General features: G+C 33.8%; 2 protein-coding genes across 4 annotated transcripts; both read right to left on the bottom strand.

Annotated features, from left to right (window-relative positions):
* Positions 1-1739: 1739 nt before the first annotated feature.
* On the bottom strand, positions 1740-4627 carry LOC141611593 (wax ester synthase/diacylglycerol acyltransferase 11-like). The gene is made up of 6 exons (XM_074430169.1): positions 3535-4627; positions 3280-3352; positions 3125-3201; positions 2804-3031; positions 2500-2637; positions 1740-2248 (listed from the first exon to the last, which is right to left on the bottom strand). The coding sequence occupies exons 1-6, from the start codon at positions 4330-4332 to the stop codon at positions 1928-1930; spliced, it is 1635 nt and encodes a 544-aa protein (XP_074286270.1). The 5' UTR covers positions 4333-4627; the 3' UTR covers positions 1740-1927.
* Positions 4628-4792: 165 nt separating this feature from the next.
* LOC141611594 (wax ester synthase/diacylglycerol acyltransferase 11-like) lies at positions 4793-13130 on the bottom strand. Of its 3 annotated transcripts, XM_074430170.1 has the most exons (6): positions 12086-13130; positions 9579-9651; positions 9371-9438; positions 7338-7556; positions 5734-5871; positions 4793-5116 (listed from the first exon to the last, which is right to left on the bottom strand). In XM_074430170.1, exons 1-6 carry the CDS (start codon positions 12866-12868, stop codon positions 4949-4951), a joined length of 1449 nt encoding a protein of 482 aa, XP_074286271.1. In that variant the 5' UTR covers positions 12869-13130; the 3' UTR covers positions 4793-4948. The 3 variants fall into 3 exon arrangements, with proteins under 3 accessions (XP_074286271.1, XP_074286272.1, XP_074286273.1); XM_074430171.1 differs by lacking the exon at positions 5734-5871 and having other exon boundaries at positions 12086-13019; XM_074430172.1 differs by lacking the exons at positions 9371-9438; positions 9579-9651 and having other exon boundaries at positions 12086-12965.
* Positions 13131-17588: the final 4458 nt, after the last annotated feature.

Here is a 17588-nt window from a genome sequence, read left to right as displayed (position 1 = left end):
TTTCGGAGACATTAGCCTTTGCTTGTTGATCTTTAGACCAACAATCTTTTTGTTCATGTCCAAACTTTTTACAAATATCACATGGTGTTTTATCTTTGTTCCAACAATTTTTCTCCATGTGATTAGTCTTTTTGCAGATTCCACAAGGTGGAAATCTTCCTTTCTTTCGGTACCATTAGTACTCGACTTTTCTTTTGACATTTGCTTGTTTTTATTTTTTTTTTTTAAATTTTGGGACTTTTGTTTATGTTTTGCCTGAAAAGCTCCTTCCGATAAACCTTCATTTCTACTGGACACCTTTGACTCATGGGCTTGTAAAGGCCCAAATAATTCTTGCGGAGACAATATATATCAACATCTTTTGACTCTTCTATAGCGGTAACAATAAAATTGAATTTGTTGTCGAGGCTACAAAGAGTTTTGTTGACTATCCTCTTGTTGGAAATATCGTCGCCATAAATTTTCATTTGGTTTACTGTATCAATGATTCGAGACGTATAGTTCTTCATTGTTTCGGATGGTTTCATTTTCAAGTTTTCAAAATCTCTTCTCAAGTTTTGGAGTTTAATAACTCTTACTTTTTGCGAGCCTTGAAACTCCGCCTTAAGAATGTCCCATATTTTTTTTGCCGAAGTTGCATTGACGATCCTTGGAAAAATCGCCTCTCCGGCCAATTGCAGAATGTAAGTATGCAATTACTCTTGCATTCTTCGTCGTCTTCTCTTTGACCGCCTTTCGTTCTTCAGCTGATATCTTTTGTTCAACTGTTGATTCAGGTAGTTTAAACCCTTGTTCGATAATCTCCCATAAATCTAGAGCAGTTAGTAAAGCCTTCATCTTAATACACCAATAATCATAATTTTCACCTACGAAAATTGGTGCGGAAGGCATAGCCGAGCTTGATGAAGCCATGCTTCTATTTATATGGCTTTTTTTTATGTGGGTGTTTTTGATTTTTGGTCCCGAAAGATAAAAAATGTTTAGGGGCAATATAATCAAACAAAGGAGAGAAAGAAATTGATAGAATAATTTGTGTTGTATTTTCTATATCAAAACAAGTTATTACATTGATTATTTATACTAGAAGAAAGACTTATAACTTCCATAAGGCTTTAAGGAAGAAGACTAAAACTCCCTCTAGATTAACTATGACCTGTAACTCCAGTGACATTTACCATGAGACTTACAAAACCTCCATGTAGTAATGTAGGAAGTTTCTTATTGTAATTAGTTTGTAACCTTATTCCATTAATTGTCATAATGCAACAGTTTTGAAATCTACTCCTTTTAGCATTATTTTATTAAAATTTGCTTTAAAATCATAGAAATATGAATTCTTATAAAGTTGGACTCTCTAATATTGCCCGAAAAGTTCCTGCTTTATATATTTATATATGTATGTATGTATGTATTGATTGATTGATTGATGTATTGATTATTCTTTTAAACTTTCCATATTTCCATATCTAGATAATCTAGGATTCTTCTTGATTAACTCCCGATATATAGAGATATAAGGAGAGATGTTTTATGATCAGTTTTTCTAAAAGAACAAATTCTTAAGGAGTAAGAGGGAAGATAATTGTCCCTTAAGTTTGTATTAGCATACATACTGATACACTTAGGGCGTTATTGTGAGACAGTCTCACAGATTATATTATTATTCAAGCAGCTGCAATTTGGGTTTATATACTTCTTATTATTAGCATCTTTTTCGAATTCTCCCGCATCCAAGTAAGTTTGTTAATCACCATTTTATTTAATCTTAATACTTAACTTGTATGAGATATTGAGAATTCTGTAATTCAAATATGTTGAAAATCTTAATACAGAACCCTTCATCAACAACAACATTACACGGCGTAGAAACGATTAGATACTATAATCACGGTCAAGCTCTCCATCCTATTGGAGCTTAAGCTCTCCATCATATTGGAACTTTAGAATTTGGGGTGTGAATATATCCGGTGATTCTAGTAGCCACCGGTTTGGGTTTGGGCACGTCGATTATCGTACCTATTCCGCTATTAAGGTACGCATATTCCAACATAAACCAATCTGGCGAGTCATTGGTAGGATTTCCAGTGCCCAACAGGAGATGAATCAATTTGCTGGAAGACTTCATTTCCAAGAGTGACTCTTGAAAGCACTTGATTAACAATTGTGGGTCAGAAATGACTTCTTTTCCCACCATTACTTGTACGTCTACCCTTCCTGCATAACTCACCATGCTTATCGTTATGTCCGCCTGAGTAAATCATGAAAATATAATCCAATTAGCAAATAAACGACATTATTAGGGTGCCACCGCGCACTGAGTGGTACTGAAATACGATTCATTAAAATAAAATGGTTCGAAAAAACATAATATTATACTCAGTATGTAGTAGGTAACTATTGAATTGTTAGTACTACCGAGGGTACAAACACATATTTTTGTTTGTTTTTCGGATTTGTGACATTTTGAAAGAAAATAAAGTTTAAGGACAGAAATTATACTTGCGGGTTACCAGAGATGTGCCCTCTTATGTAAGTGACTGGATTGTCCGCGATCACTATTTGTTCTGTTGGTCCCTTGATGTTAGATATCAATAAGGTTGAATTCTTCAATGCTCTGTTGTACAACCAATTAGCAGCCTACATTATCATCATGCTAGCTGAAATTAGTGGTTAGATTAGATATACGCAATTTTACCCCTATAAAGAAAGAGGTTAGTATAAGTTAACGAAGAGACTACTGTTTCTACTGATTCAAGACATGAATTCGTCAACAAACGTGTTATAAAATGAAACGAACGCTTACCTTTGTACCTAAACAAGAAGCTACAAGTTTAAGAGCAATGTGGATGAAGTTAGCTTCATATGAAAGCTTCTTTTTGTTCATGATTGCCTTCATTACAGTCACATGCTCCAAAGGATGAAGACTTTTACCGCAATAAATAGGTAGTAATACTGTCGTCGTTTGATCTCCCTCTACTATTGACGTAGATGATCCCGAACTCGTTTCTAATTCTATCATATCTATAAATTTCTGTTAACCAAATCAAGCACGCACTGTTGCATTAATGAGAATGACATATATACAGTATACTCCATATATTACGAGGGTATATAGAATGAAAACCTGTAAGACGGTAGGATCTTTGCGTGGATTGACCTTAAGAATCGCGGCAACACGATGTTGTTGCTCTTTCAGCCTAACTGCAAATTAAAGAGGATGCCATTTTAAGTCATTCAATTTGACCAATTGAAACAGGTGAAATCAACATTACTTGTTACCTCTTGGTGATTCGAGATGAAGATACTTAGATAGTCCACATGATATTACCCCTAAGAAGACATCATCTATCGTCTACAAGAATTGTTAGAAAAAATTAGTCATTTATATATGTCAATTTAAAAAACTACTCCGTAAAACACAAGTTCGTGTCATGTCGTACTCCATTTTTATTTATGTTGTTTCATTTTGGTTGTCAAACAATGTCAACTTTAACCAACATCTGACCGGGGAGTTTATAAATGAATGCAACTTACGGTGTAAGGAATTGCTGTTTTAATAAACCAGAAGTCTTCAAGCTTAAACTCGGCCGTAACCAATTTAGTTGGCGAAAGCTTAGCCTTATTGTTCTCATCTATCAGGCTGAAATTGTCTTTCATCCACAAAACCCGCCCTATAAAACTTAGCACATATACGAAAGTTAGCCATATACTCTGTAGTATCCCCCAACTTTCTTTCTTCCTCCCATAATTCTTTTTGTCAAGAGTACTATGTATCCTTTGATGACCATCCTTGTTACCCATTTGCTTTGAACTATGATCAGAATTTTGGCCAAAACAAGCCGAAAGCATAGACATCAAAGAAAACTCATCACCTAAGACATGATGGACTCTTAATACCACACAATTCAAGTCCATTAACACATGTAATTTCCATAATGGTTTGTTTTCATCAACTAGCGGGGTTGCGCTTGAAACATTAATCAAGAAGGAATTGATTGCAGCTTCCTTGTAATCTTCGGGGCAGGTTTCAATGGTTGTGGTAGCGGTGGTGGTGGCCGGAGACTGGTGATGATGGATTATGATGTGGTCATCGATGTTGACATGGACTTTTTTCCAATGTTTCCTACCTTTGTTGTCTTTTACTATGATGCTGCAAAATTTCGAGTTTTTGACCATCACAAAGTTAGAGAATGCTTCTTTAAGAGCTTCTATGTCAATTTCATACTTAAGGCCCATTGCGAGGTTGATCACTTGCTCTGATTCGAAATGGACGTTTTGATTGTCATCAATCTTGTCATCGTAATCAAACTGTTTCTTGATAGTACTATCCATACTTAATTTTCACTTATGGAGCAATAATTGATTACGAATAAAAAGATAGAAGAAGGTTTACCGACTTTGAGTAATATTATGGTTAAGAGCCAATTAAGGAGCAGCATGCCAACATGAACTTTATATGTTTAACAGGGAATGCAAGATCTCGGCTAAAAACCTGGAAAATGCATTATTGATGAGGGCTAAATTTCTCAACTAATCAAGTTCCTCATCAAGAAAATGTGGACATTGTTCACCAGTAAATTGTGATGATGAATAATGAGATGATGATACATTTTTTTTATCCCGCGTTAAATCTAAAAAAAAAAAACTTTTTTTTTCTGGGATATAAGGTTAACATCTCGTCGAGTCCAATGAACATTTTATGGTCCACGCCTCCACGGCATGCCAGGCTTATGATAACTTAGCAGGCAAAGTCTATGTAAAGAACCTCTAGAAACTCATTAAATCAGAGTAGTAGCACAAAGACTCAATATATTATACTGTAATTATATAATAGTGCCAAATACTGAATTTTTCTTTAAGGGTAGAGTAATTAAGGGACACATATAATATATAAACACCGTTCCTTAAGACTCGAGCAAGAATGGTAGATCAATCTGTGATATTCTGATCAACATATCGAAATCTGTTTATTTTCCTGAGTGATGCAATTCTTCATTTCAGTGAGAGATTCCTGAATGCAATTTGCTAAAAATTGAGGATCATGGATTATATCTCTGGCTACCATAACTTGTAAATCAGCATTTCCACCATAGCTCACCAAGTGCATTGTCAAAGCCTGCTCAAAAACACACCAACCCATCAAATACAAAAACCCTCAAAAATGAAAAATCCAAAATTTTAGTTAAATTTTTGAAAAAAATTCAACTTCATCTTATGACATTACTCGTCCGCCCCTGCTGAATGTTTTCGCCTCCTAACGGTAAATCCTGGCTCCACCAGCGACCACTATATGGAATTCATGTTGTTGACAAATTCTCATTTGTGACGCGTCATAAGCATGTAACGGAGAAACATGACCATCTTATGATAAAATGTAAACATTATCTAATTAATAACTAAATAAGGATTTATGGATGATTATTTTTTATCATAAAATGATCACATTTCTCCAGTCGCAAGAGAGACAAACTACATATTTTTAATAAGCATGTGACACGTACCATTCAAATGTCTCAAGTTAAAATCCGACACTGAATTCAGCTGTTGGTAATTAAACCCGACTTGATTGTGTGTTTTAAGTCAACACTATACAAATCACGAGGCTCAGACACATTTGCAAGACTTCCATTAAAATCACTATAAGATCGTCTTATTCTATAATTTATGTTGACGATAAGTATGAAACTGGTTCAAAAGGGAAATAGGAGTAGTAGAGGAAGAAGATGTAAATACATGAGGTTGGGCAGAAATGTTGACTCTTAAAAAAGTGACAGGATTGTCACCAATCAACAACACATCAGATGGACCCATGATGTTTGAAATCAGAAAGCTAGTGTTGAATAATACTTTGTTGCTGAACCAACTAGCCACCTGCAATGCAACACAGTTTATATCATTCTGTACTACTTGTATCTATCAACTGTTCTTTCCTTGTCAATAATATTAATGATGGATCTTATTCTCCTATATAAATGGCTCTTAAATGTTGATATTCCAACTATAATGTATGCATCAGGTACGATTTTTGGCGAAATTTTTAAATTTTATTTAATGCCGTATTTATCAAGCGTCCAAGGTAAAGCCAGCTAGTACTCAGGGGTCCTATTATTAATGCCTAAATGTTTGCTTGGAATGAGAGTAATTATTAAGGGAGTAATAGAGCTTAAATGAACTAGAAAATTGAGGAAAGTGATAGAGGTTGGAGATAGAAATTGAGGAAGATAGTGTAATAGTCTATCCATTAAGGGGTAATAATTACCCACCTCCCCCCTCAAGTAATACATTACCTCCATATGGAGGTAATAATTCCTCCCTCACCACCTCTTTCCGCCCTCCACAACCACCAATAACCACCAATCTCTTTCCATTTCTTCTTATTTTAGCCTCTATTACTCCCTTAATAATTACTCTCATTCTAAGCGAGCCCTAAAAAAATACTCAGATATATTACTGAGAATAGTAAAACAAATCATACTGTTGAGTTTGATTTTGAACGAGGTAGACGAGTTCGACCCAACAGCTTATCTAGTCTAGCAATCAAAAGAAAAGATTAATATCTGTATACGAACTACTTCGTAAATATTCTAACTCCAGATTTAAACTTTAGATCACTTGTCACCTTTGTTTTCACTAATTAATATCCTTTACTTATTACGATCCGATCCGAGCTCGAACTTGAGTAGGCTCGGGATCGGCTCAAAATTTTGAGCTCAAGCTCAGGCTTGACCCAGAGCCTCGCCGAACTCAAAAACTGTAGTTTGAGGTCGGCTCGGAAAAAGATCAAACTTGATTTGCAATGAGTGGATTATATATCTGATGTAGTACATCAAATATATAGTTTTTTAGCATTAAGATAAAGTTTTTGAGTTTTATTATGAAGTTTTTAAGTTTATTTACTCAAACATTAATCTCAAAAAGTTACATTATAGCTCAAAAAAATTACATATAAGTTCAGAAAAATTTGATTTTTAACGTCATATAACTAAAATGTAATTTATAAACACTTTAAAACTCCAAAAAAAAAAAAATACACAAAAACTCATTAAGTGCGATGTATTACATCTGATGTACAATTTCTTTTCTCCTTGATTTGTCATTATGTTTTTCTCATTTACTCATTTTAAAAATATAATCAATTTTTTTTTAAAAAATGTAGAATATAATTAGAAAATGTTGCTAAATATAATATTATAACATAATTACAAATACCAAAATAACATCCCGAGGATCATTTAAATTAGTAAGAAGGCCTTCAATTTAAAGGGTTATCAATTCGAGCCGATTAATACAAAAAAATTAATGAAGATTGGATTAATCTCTAGTAATAATGGACAAACCTTTGGGCCGAAACAATAACTGAACAATTTAAGAAAGATGTAGGGAAGATGGGCCTCAAAGGACTGCTTCTTTTGGTCCATAATTGTCTTCATTATCTTCACATGTTCCAATGGGTGGATCCCGTTACAACAGTAAACGGGCTGAAGGATTAACCCCGTTTTATTTCCCCAAGATGAAGACCTTAAGCTTGAACTTACTCCCACCACATTTGTCATTCCCTACAATGTTTTCATATGTTATGTTGGAATGGACAAAACTGTGAGAAATATTATATGAAGCCAATACTATACTTTTTGTAAATTAAAATATTTTTGTAGCGGCTAATAGAATTCGGAGGTTCTATTCCAATTATATAAAGACTCTAATTATAATCGTTTTTATACTTTTCGAGTCATACAAATGCAAACATGAGATCTTTACAATGTTTTCACATGTTATGTTGGAAAACGACAAAACTGTGAGAAATATTATATGAAGCCAATACTATACTTTTTGTAAACTAAAATACTTTTGTAGCGGCTAATAGAATTCATAGGTTCTATTCCAATTATATAAAGACTCTAATTATAATCATTTTTATACTTTTCAAGTCATAAAAATGCAAACATGAGACCTTTTGATTTGTATTTGACGGCGACATGATTGAAATCTATGAAGTGCTAAACAAAAATCTATGAACAATGTATATCCTTACAATGCATTTAGTATTAACTTAAATAAATTATTTCTCTATTTTTTTCATTTAGCTCAGCCATCACCCTTATTTGAGAGATCAAAATTGATAAATAAGACTAAATGAAAAAAATATAGAATAATATAATAGATTTATTATATTAAAATATTCGTAACAAGTATCTCTATTTTTTTAAAAGTGACATTTTTCATTGTAAATATATCATCACCTAGACAATAACCACCATCTAAAGTATATACTCTAAAATTGATAGAATAATAGGCAAGATATCCAAAAAAAAGTCAAAATAATGATTAAAATTACAAAACCTAGTGCAGCAAAAAAAGGTGAAAAAAATGTAAATCTTGAGAATCGATCCTCAGATATCCACCAACTTGCGGTATTGCAATGACACACACTACCGCTACCACTAGAGCTGTCAAATGTAGTGGGTCAATTCAGCTCGGCCCTGCTTCATGACCGACATTCATCAATCTAACCAGCAGTCCAGCACTAGTGTTAGCCCGCCCAACCTAGTGTCATCGGACTAGTGCCGCAATTTCCTTGGCCCGACCCCGTCCAAACACTAATTAAAATGTTATACGAAGGCCTAGCTCGCCCCGATACTGACGCTACTCAGTGGACCGAGCTCGGACTAGACAAAACTAACCCAGCCCAGTCCAAGGCTGTTGGCACTCAGCTAGCCCGCCTCTCGACCCGGCACAGCTCATCGCATAGCTCTAACTACCACATACCATAATAAATTTCAATAGCTACTACACGCATCAAACTACTATTTGTCCTTTCCTTTATCCAGATGAGGCCCTTACAAACTGGGCCTCGGTTCTACGAACCGAATGAACAGGATAAGGACTGCCCTTGATTAGGCTCAGGACCGCCCTTGATTTTGTAAGCAGTTGTAACTTGTAACATACAATAAATAATACTCCCTTCATCTCATTTTTATTGTTCTTTTTCTATTTTGGGAGGATTTAAGGAAAAGTGGTGCATTACCAATTTTACCCCTCAAATTAAAGAAGAGTTGAGATACCAATTTTATGGTAGTTATAGTGTTAATTAGTTAGTTATCAAGGGACAATATTGGATAATTAAAGTTTTTCATTACAAGATTTTAAAAGGGAGAGAGAAATGTTAAACAGTTAAAGTATTGTAAAGTATAGTAAAACTGTATGAAGCCTTCAAACAGAATAGGGCATCTGAATGAGATTTTGTGTTAAAGAAAGGAAGATAGAAATGTTAAACCGTTAAAGTATGTTATGAAACTATTGTTTTAGAGATGATAAAGTGTCATTTATGCATGTATGATGTATGTACTAATATAGCAATGTAAATGGGAACCTGAAAGGCAGAATTTTTACGCAGATTGACAACAACAATTCCTGTGACTTGAAGTCCTTGCAACATAGCTACGTAAGATAAGAGAAGGTAGTTGAGGTCAGTAAATAATCTCGACAAAGACGAACGTACAACGGAGTATGGACCGGACCATATAAATTGATTATTGGCTGTAAATTTTAAATAGCATAGTAAATGAACCTTTTATTACCTTTAGGAGATTTAATTTCCATGTACTTGGAAAGTCCTGAGGATATGAGACCTAACAGAACATCATTAACAGTCTGCAAATTTTGTGTAAGAAAAAGGTTATTGTTTTGATCAGATTAAGGAAAGTTGACAGTCCATGAAGCTAGGAGTAGTATATAGGTCAGACTGGTCAATGTTGTCTTAATTTTTTTTGCAGGTTGATGAGTGTACTAAAAAAAAAAGTAACAAGTGCATATGTTTGTATTATTAGGGGGGAAGGTCATGGTAAATTATTACGGATATATTTTGATCTTAGATGAGAATTTGTGTTATAACTTTAGTTCAAAATACAAAACAATGAACATAGAAAGGAAAGAAAAATAATAATTTCACAAATAATACATACTTCCTCTGTCCCGTTTATCTGTTGTCCTATTCTATTTTTGGATGTCCCAGTCAATTGTTGTACTTTTTATTTTAAGAATAAACTTGATGGGTAATTTGATCATTTACATTCAATTTGTTCCACTTGTTATTTATTAATGTGGCATCCTCTTTTTTCCTTGATCTTTGTACCAAAATTAAAGGATAACAATTGACCGGGGCGAATAAACTACAACATTATTTGGAAAACTTTCATAAATTTATATTTTCAACAAAATGTCTAGTGTAGTACTACTAGTAAAAAGTGTATATGTTTGTATTATTTGGGGAAAAGGTTATGGTAAATCATTATTACTCTTTCCTTCCTATGTTGCTTAGGTTTTGTATTTTGAATTAAATTTATAAAATGTTGATGATACATATAACATTATTTAGATAACTTCCACAAAATAATATTTAGAAAACTAGTACTACTAGTAACAAATGCATATGCATGTATTACTTGGGAAAAATGGTCGGATATGCATATATCATAATTGTACTGGATGTACTCGTCCTCGATTCCTTGGACACTAGTCGGAGTGTGTAGATTCATTCCCAAATCATCATCATTTGGTTTGTTGCATTATAGTCATAATCTTACTGTATATTACGGAATACGGAGTACAACGTTAATAATCATATACTCGGTATTTAGAAAACTTGACCTAACGTTGTCACGCACTTATTCCGTCGTCAGTGTAACATTTCATAAATCCACTTCTCTACTAAAATCTAAGAAACGTCCTCTGATCCATTTCGAAGCTCATTATCTTCCGCCCATTCAAGGAATGTCGGCTGTGAGCTTCCGTTCGGTCTATTTCTAAATATAGCCTGATTAATTGGGAATCAAGTAGTTATGGGGTCTCGGCTGTCTTTCAGTTTGATTTAGCTAGTTATTATATAGTTAAACACTATGTAATCTAGTTTTATTTTATTTATCCCATTTACACCACCATGAACTGTCCTTTTTTATTTTATTTTTATACAAAATGTAAAAAGATAGACTATAACAAAGCGTTTTCGACAATGTTATGAATTATTTTATATAAACCTCACACGGCAATACCTAAGAGAAGAGCAGTGCCTTTTTTTAATAAGATTACTAATAGCTTGGATAATCAATTTGCATTTTGATCCACATCGCCGGTGCTATTGACTTGATAGGTCTGCACGCGTATGCCACAACCTCACTTAACTAAATTTAAGTCTTCTTTTATACGTAGTAATTTGTGCGCATAAATGCATCATACAAAATTGATCATATTCATGACGGTAGTCTTCTTTGTTTGATGAACAGCTTCCAAATTGTTACAAATATGGCCTTATTGAGGCCTTGAAGTTTTCTTTTATGGTCATAATAATCATAATAACTAATTGATTATAAAACTTTAATTTTAAAGGGTTATGATAAATACAATCAAGTGAGTTGTATTTAAGCAATTAAAAGAGAAAATAAATAGTTAATATATGCATTAATAGTATTGATTTATGTGTAATTTTCTCTCTAATTTCTAAATTAATACTCCCTTAATACCACACCAATGGTAACATTGACTTTTTCACACTTGTCGAGACACGTTTTTCAACGTGAATATCTTTAGTTACATATTGTTAAAAATTTGATATTCTTATAGCATTAATAACGATAAATCAAACAAGATCTCACATGACTATATTTTGTCTTATAAATTAAGAATAATATCGAATATTCCATACGACCATGAATAGTATCAAGATTCTCAATATTACCATTGGTGTGGTATGGAGGGAGTAGCAAATATAAAAGGGTATTAAATGTTTAAATACAACCCAGTGGGTTGTATTTATCATTTCCCAATTTTTAAACTACCCTTTTATTTTAATTAGTTTGAAATTCAAAATTGAAGGAGGGAAATAACTAAACACCAAAAATTTACTATTAGGTGGCACTCAGTTTAAATATCGTCCGCTGGCGCTATCTCATTATTCTATCCATTTAATATGAGTATGGTGGTATGATTTATTAACACTACTCTACTAAACATGTACAGTAATTAAGAAAGCATTAAATCAATGTTATCAAAGATTGGGAAAAAAATTATAAATGCATGAATATTAACTTACAGCAGAAGGCATGGCCATTTTGACAAACTTGAAGTCATCAAGCTTAAACTTAGCAGTAACCAACAGCCTTGGCCAAAGTTCAACTCCATTACCACCACTAATCACACTTTCCGTGTCTTTCACCCATAATACTTTCCCTAATAACCTCAACCCAAAAACTATTGTATACCATAATGTCTTAATTAAACCCCATACACTTTTCTCCTTCCAACTCCTCTTCTTCCTAATTGCATGACCATCTTTCCCCACATTGTTCTTATGATCATCACAACTCTTTTTCCCGAAACATGCCGAAAGCATAGACATCAAAGATGCACCATCACCTAAGGCATGATGAACTCTTAGCACCACACATTTCATGCCACTTAATACATGTATCTCCCATAAGGGCTTGTTTCTGCTTAATGGGGTAGACACCGAAATGTCGGCCAAGTAAGCATTGATATGATCAGTCTCCTGATCTTCATCCCCGCCTTCCGGGAGGTTTTCAGTGCTGGTAGGTTGGTTAGGATGGATGATGACATGGTCGTCGATGTTGACATTGGTTGTTTCCCAACGGTCGACGCCTTTGTGGTCTTGTACCATGAGACTGCAAAATCTAGGGTGGTTGAGCATGATGGAATTAGAGAAAGCTTTCTTTAGGGCATCAATGTCAATGGGATTCTTAAGGCCCATTGCACAGTTGATTATTTGCTCTGTTTGTGGAAGTAGGTATATTCTACTAAAGGGTGACTTAAGGACTTCACTATTACCATCATGATGCTCAATATTCTCCATACCCATCTTACTTCTCTACAATATGGGATACAAGAAAATAAAGACCCCTTCAATTTAAAGGGTTTTGTAGAGAGTTTTTAGTTGGATGCAAGAAAGGAACTCTTTTTAATACTCTTGGGTGTCCCTTTTATATAAGGACATGAACAAATGCGTGCGTATGAAAACGAAAGGTATTTACAAATCAAAATAACATGGGTAGAAGACTACAAGTCATTGAATTAGCCAGTTGGAAAACACTTTTTTTTTTGACATTGAGAAAATTACTTTTAAGTTTAAATCTACGATATATTCCGTATACAAGTATACAACATCTAATAGATTAAACCCGTCCTTGTCAATTATTCCGTAACAATGTTCCAAGTGTCAGTTAACTCTATTGCACTATTGCACAAAGTACATTTTTACTAATCTAAATTTCCTTTCTATCGTGCCGATTTTTTGAAAAAGGAAATGTGCTTACAAATCAAAAGAACATGGATAAAATTTACTAGCTAGCCATTTAGAGGATATACTTTTTGTTCCACATTTGATTTAGTTTGGATTGAAGTTTGGGATGACGAAAATAAAGACAAATTCTTTCGAATTTAAATTTACAATAAATCTTGAACTCGAGACATCCGATCAAATTATTAGATTTATTAAACCCTTGACAATTCACAATAATGCATAGTGAATTACTAGTAACATTTTTACTAATTCCTCCGTCCCGGTCATTTGTTGTCCTATTCCACTTTGAGGTGTCTCAGTCAATTGTTGTCCTTTCTATTTTAAGATTGTATTTGATGAGCAATTTGATCATTCACAACCAATTTGGTCAACTTGTCATTTTATAATTCGTCAATTCCTCTTTCAGTAGTCTTTGTGCCAAAATCAAAGGATAACAATTAACCGCACGAAGAGAGTAGTAAATTTGAATCATTTACATGGTACCAGCATAGAAGTGTTGTCCCAATGAAGCAAAGTGGTAGGACAATAATAAATTCAATTCAATAGTACTGAATTTACCGGTGAATGATAATGGTACGATATTATATCTGTAATAAAGTGATTGTGATGTCAATTGGATAATATTTTGTTACATTCATACTAATTATAGTACTCCCTCCTATTTATTTTAACTCTCCCCTTTTAAAAAAGGCATGCAAATTAAGGGTAGGATTATTTTATTGTAAAGTATTGTAGTGGTATAAGGTAATTGGAGAGAGAAAGTATTATTGTGGGATAAGATAATTAAAATAAGTACTGTTGTGGGATAAGGTGATTAAAATAAGATAAAATATGAGTATTGTGGGGTATTGTTGTGGGGTAAGGTGATTAAAATAAGTATAAAATTTTACTAAATAAGAAAAGGGGAAGAGTTATATGAATAGATGAAAAGGGAAAGGGGGGAGTTAAAATGAATAGGAGCGAGTATAACCATCCCCCTACTACTAAGAGAATAAAAATTCTCAATAGTTTTCCCTACAAAAGGAATCTATTTAAATAAGGAAACAAGAGTTTATTTTTATGAAATTATTATCTAATTATTTTATATTCTTTTAATTATTATAACTTTTTTTAACTAAATTATAATCATTTTATCAAAATAAAATAAAACTGGTATAAATCTAAAAATTTCTATATGAAAAACTGTAAATTAATATTATTAGATTCATATTAAAAAAAAAAAACTTAAAAATTATGAAATGACATTATTAATTATGTGACAGAAAAAATCTTTAAAAATATCTGAGAAAATTTATAAATTAAAATCATTTGTTTTGTGATAAAAAATTTCATTAAAATACACATTTTACAACTTTACTTATTATTTCTTTTAATTAGTTTTCCATTTCAATTTTATATCCTTATTAAAATATATAAAAAGTAATATTGTGTCAATTCAAATCTATAAATAATATATTACAAATTAAATGATCTAGAAATACCGCACATGCATGGGCGGGATTTATACTAGTTTATACTCAATCAGTGATACTGCTCCTAATCTATCTCCCATATATGTTGTGTATTTGGAATGAAATTGGCTATTGATAGCATTGGGCCGGGGGGGACTTAAAAATGTAAAGAGTTAGATAGCCATAAATTGCTATTAAGAGCTGGTAAGCGATAGAGTGCCATAATAGTTAATACTCTCTCCCATTCAGATTAAAGGTTACATTTAATTTTTTGGTACTATTCATAATTGTAAAGAATCTTTGGTATTATTAGTAATGTATAAGAGAAAACATAGTCATGTGAGATCTTGTTTGATTTATCGTCATGAATACTATAAGAATATCAAGTAACTAAAGATATTCACATTATAAAACACGCCTCGACAAGCGTAATAAAGTCAAATGTAACATTTGTTTGGATAGAAGGGAGTAGCTTTAACACCAAGATCAAACAAAGATTGAACAATCTTAGCGATACCGATTGAAGATATCACCGTGAATCCGTGATATCCATGGCAACAACACGCATGATTCGGGTTCCAGGCCATGGCCTCTATTGCAATCGATGTACACCCAACAAGCATCTTCATTTGGAACGTTTTTTTACGGCAAGCTGACCAGTTTAATGGTAAAAACTAAAAACCAACCAGAGAAATTGACAGAGATTTCCGATCCAAGAAAAATTGCATGTTCTTCAGCTTAGTACCAAAAAGCATACCCTTTTGTATTTGGCGGCCAATAAACAAATTGGTAAAAAAAAAAAAAAAAGAATAGAGCCTAAGTGATAAATTAGTAAAAAAGAAAAAACTAAGAGACAAGTTATTTCTCAAAAAAATTGTGAATGTTTAGCCAACATTTTTAAAAACCTGTTTTCAATATTTAAATATGTTAGGCCAAAAGTTTTGAACATATTTGAATAAAATTTATATTGGAAAACATTTAAAAATATTATGTATATATGGTTGTTTAGGTGATTTTTATCAAGTTGACTGTATTAGTTCAATGCGGTCTTACTCGTTGGTTGCTTGATTGATCGTTTGTATTTGATATTTAAATAAGGAAATTAAGCACGAAATATAAATTGACACGTAAGATTTTGTGACGCGGAAAACCCAATGTGGGAACAACCGCGGGAGGGACGGTACCCTGCCAAATATTGCACTAGCTTTGAATGAGAGGATGAATACAATTGAGACGGAATGTAAAGTTAGCTAGCGCGAGGTACTGTGTGTGTGAGATCTTGAATGCCCTTCTTTGATGGCTTCCTTGGTTATTTATAGGGTAAGAACCCTAGGTGTATCCTACCACGTTTATGGAAAGGAATATAACTTCCATAATAACTCTTTCCATTACACGTCATCTCCCTCCATTCTCCCTGATCTCCCTGACTTCTCCCTGAACTCTTTCCTAAACACGGACATTCTTCCCAGTGGGCCTCGTCTTCCCTTGCACGCTTCCTGGCCCATCTGACCTTCCTCCACCCACGGCCTCCCCTTTCATGGTTCCTCCCTTCATGGCCCATTTCCTTAATTATTTACTAAGTGGGCTCTACTTATTATGTAAATTTTAGCCCAAACATTTTGCCCCCAATTCCTTGCGAGGTACGCTTCGAGGTGTCGAACAAGGAATTTACGTAGTTAATTTTTAAAACCCTGAGCCGTCATTTCGCACACTTTCCTGCGCACTCATCATTACTCGCCGCCTACCTCCTCATTTCTCGCGCCCTTCTCTCTCTCTTCCTTTATAATCTCAACTCCCTCCTCACTTCATTTATTCACTTCAACATTTCCCTCAAAAAACCCCCCTTCTTATTCCTACCTTTTTCTTTCGTCTTCCCCGCCGGTTTTCTTGTGCTCCCACCGCCGTTCACTTCACCCGGTACTCCTTCCCTCTTCTCCTTTCTTCTTTCTTTTCCTTTCCAATTATGGGAAAAACTCGACAAGCTTCTTCGTCCTCCACCCCAACTGACCGTATTCCTGACCCTGTCTTCCCTTCCCGGAATCTTTTCACTCACCCCCACGAATGCAACCCTGCCCTGACTCCTGTCGACATTCCCTTAATCAAGGGTATGCTCGGTCTTGGTGATGGGGTGGACATAGCCATCCCTGAACCGGGTCAAAAAGCCGATGCCATCCGTCCAGGGTGGGTATGTCTCTATCTATACCAATTTAGATATGGCCTTTGAAGAGTCTATTGATCCAAAATACTCAAGAGGGGGAGAGGTGAATTGAGGATTTAAAACTTTTTGAAGCTTTTTCGATTGTGCGTATGTAATTGATTATTTAAAGTTTATTGATTAAACTTTAACTAATCAACTAACGATTGTAAGCAAAATAAACGAAAGAAAGAAACAAGAAGAGACACACGGATTTTTGAAGTGGTTCAGTTTCACAAGTCGAAACCTACGTCCACTATTCTCGATTAATAAATTTAGTACCTTTCTACGGATTACAAATTTACTAACCCAACTCGTACAACTAACTCTAGTTGTAACTCAATGAGTACCGTTAAATACTCGAGTGACTAACTTACGCTAATAAGAAAGCACTAATGATTCTAACAAAGGTTCACGTTAATGAACAAGTTAAGAAATCAACTAAGCACTATTATCTTATAACGATAAATGAAGAACGAGTATGCGAGTTTTGTGACACACGACCTTTCAAAATTGCAAATCGGTTTTTCAGCTTAAAACACACGGTTTGGTTTTTAAATATGAAAACAATTTTTATGCTTAAGGTCTCTAACTTAGATGTTGTAAATAGCAAAGTATTTATAGGCAAGGAAGA

This window comes from Silene latifolia, chromosome 11, assembly GCF_048544455.1.
Source record: "Silene latifolia isolate original U9 population chromosome 11, ASM4854445v1, whole genome shotgun sequence".
NCBI classification, from domain to species: domain Eukaryota; kingdom Viridiplantae; phylum Streptophyta; class Magnoliopsida; order Caryophyllales; family Caryophyllaceae; genus Silene; species Silene latifolia.
The sequence above is the reverse complement of the archived record's forward strand: the minus strand, read 5'-3'. Positions and strand labels throughout refer to the sequence as shown.

What these genes read in the sequence shown, in the direction of transcription:
- LOC141611593 (XM_074430169.1), bottom strand. Translation starts at nt 4,332, where the DNA reads ATGGATAGTACTATCAAGAAACAGTTTGATTACGATGACAAGATTGAT. An exon ending in TCATCTCGAATCACCAAGAG is followed by an intron (nt 3,202 to 3,279) that starts GTAACAAGTAAT and finishes TTTAATTTGCAG; the next exon opens with TTAGGCTGAAAGAGCAACAA. An exon ending in CTTCTTGTTTAGGTACAAAG is followed by an intron (nt 2,638 to 2,803) that starts GTAAGCGTTCGT and finishes ATGATAATGTAG; the next exon opens with GCTGCTAATTGGTTGTACAA.
- LOC141611594 (XM_074430170.1), bottom strand. Translation starts at nt 12,868, where the DNA reads ATGGGTATGGAGAATATTGAGCATCATGATGGTAATAGTGAAGTCCTT. An exon ending in GTAAAAATTCTGCCTTTCAG is followed by an intron (nt 7,557 to 9,370) that starts GTTCCCATTTAC and finishes AAAACATTGTAG; the next exon opens with GGAATGACAAATGTGGTGGG. An exon ending in ACATTTCTGCCCAACCTCAT is followed by an intron (nt 5,117 to 5,733) that starts GTATTTACATCT and finishes GTTTTTGAGCAG; the next exon opens with GCTTTGACAATGCACTTGGT.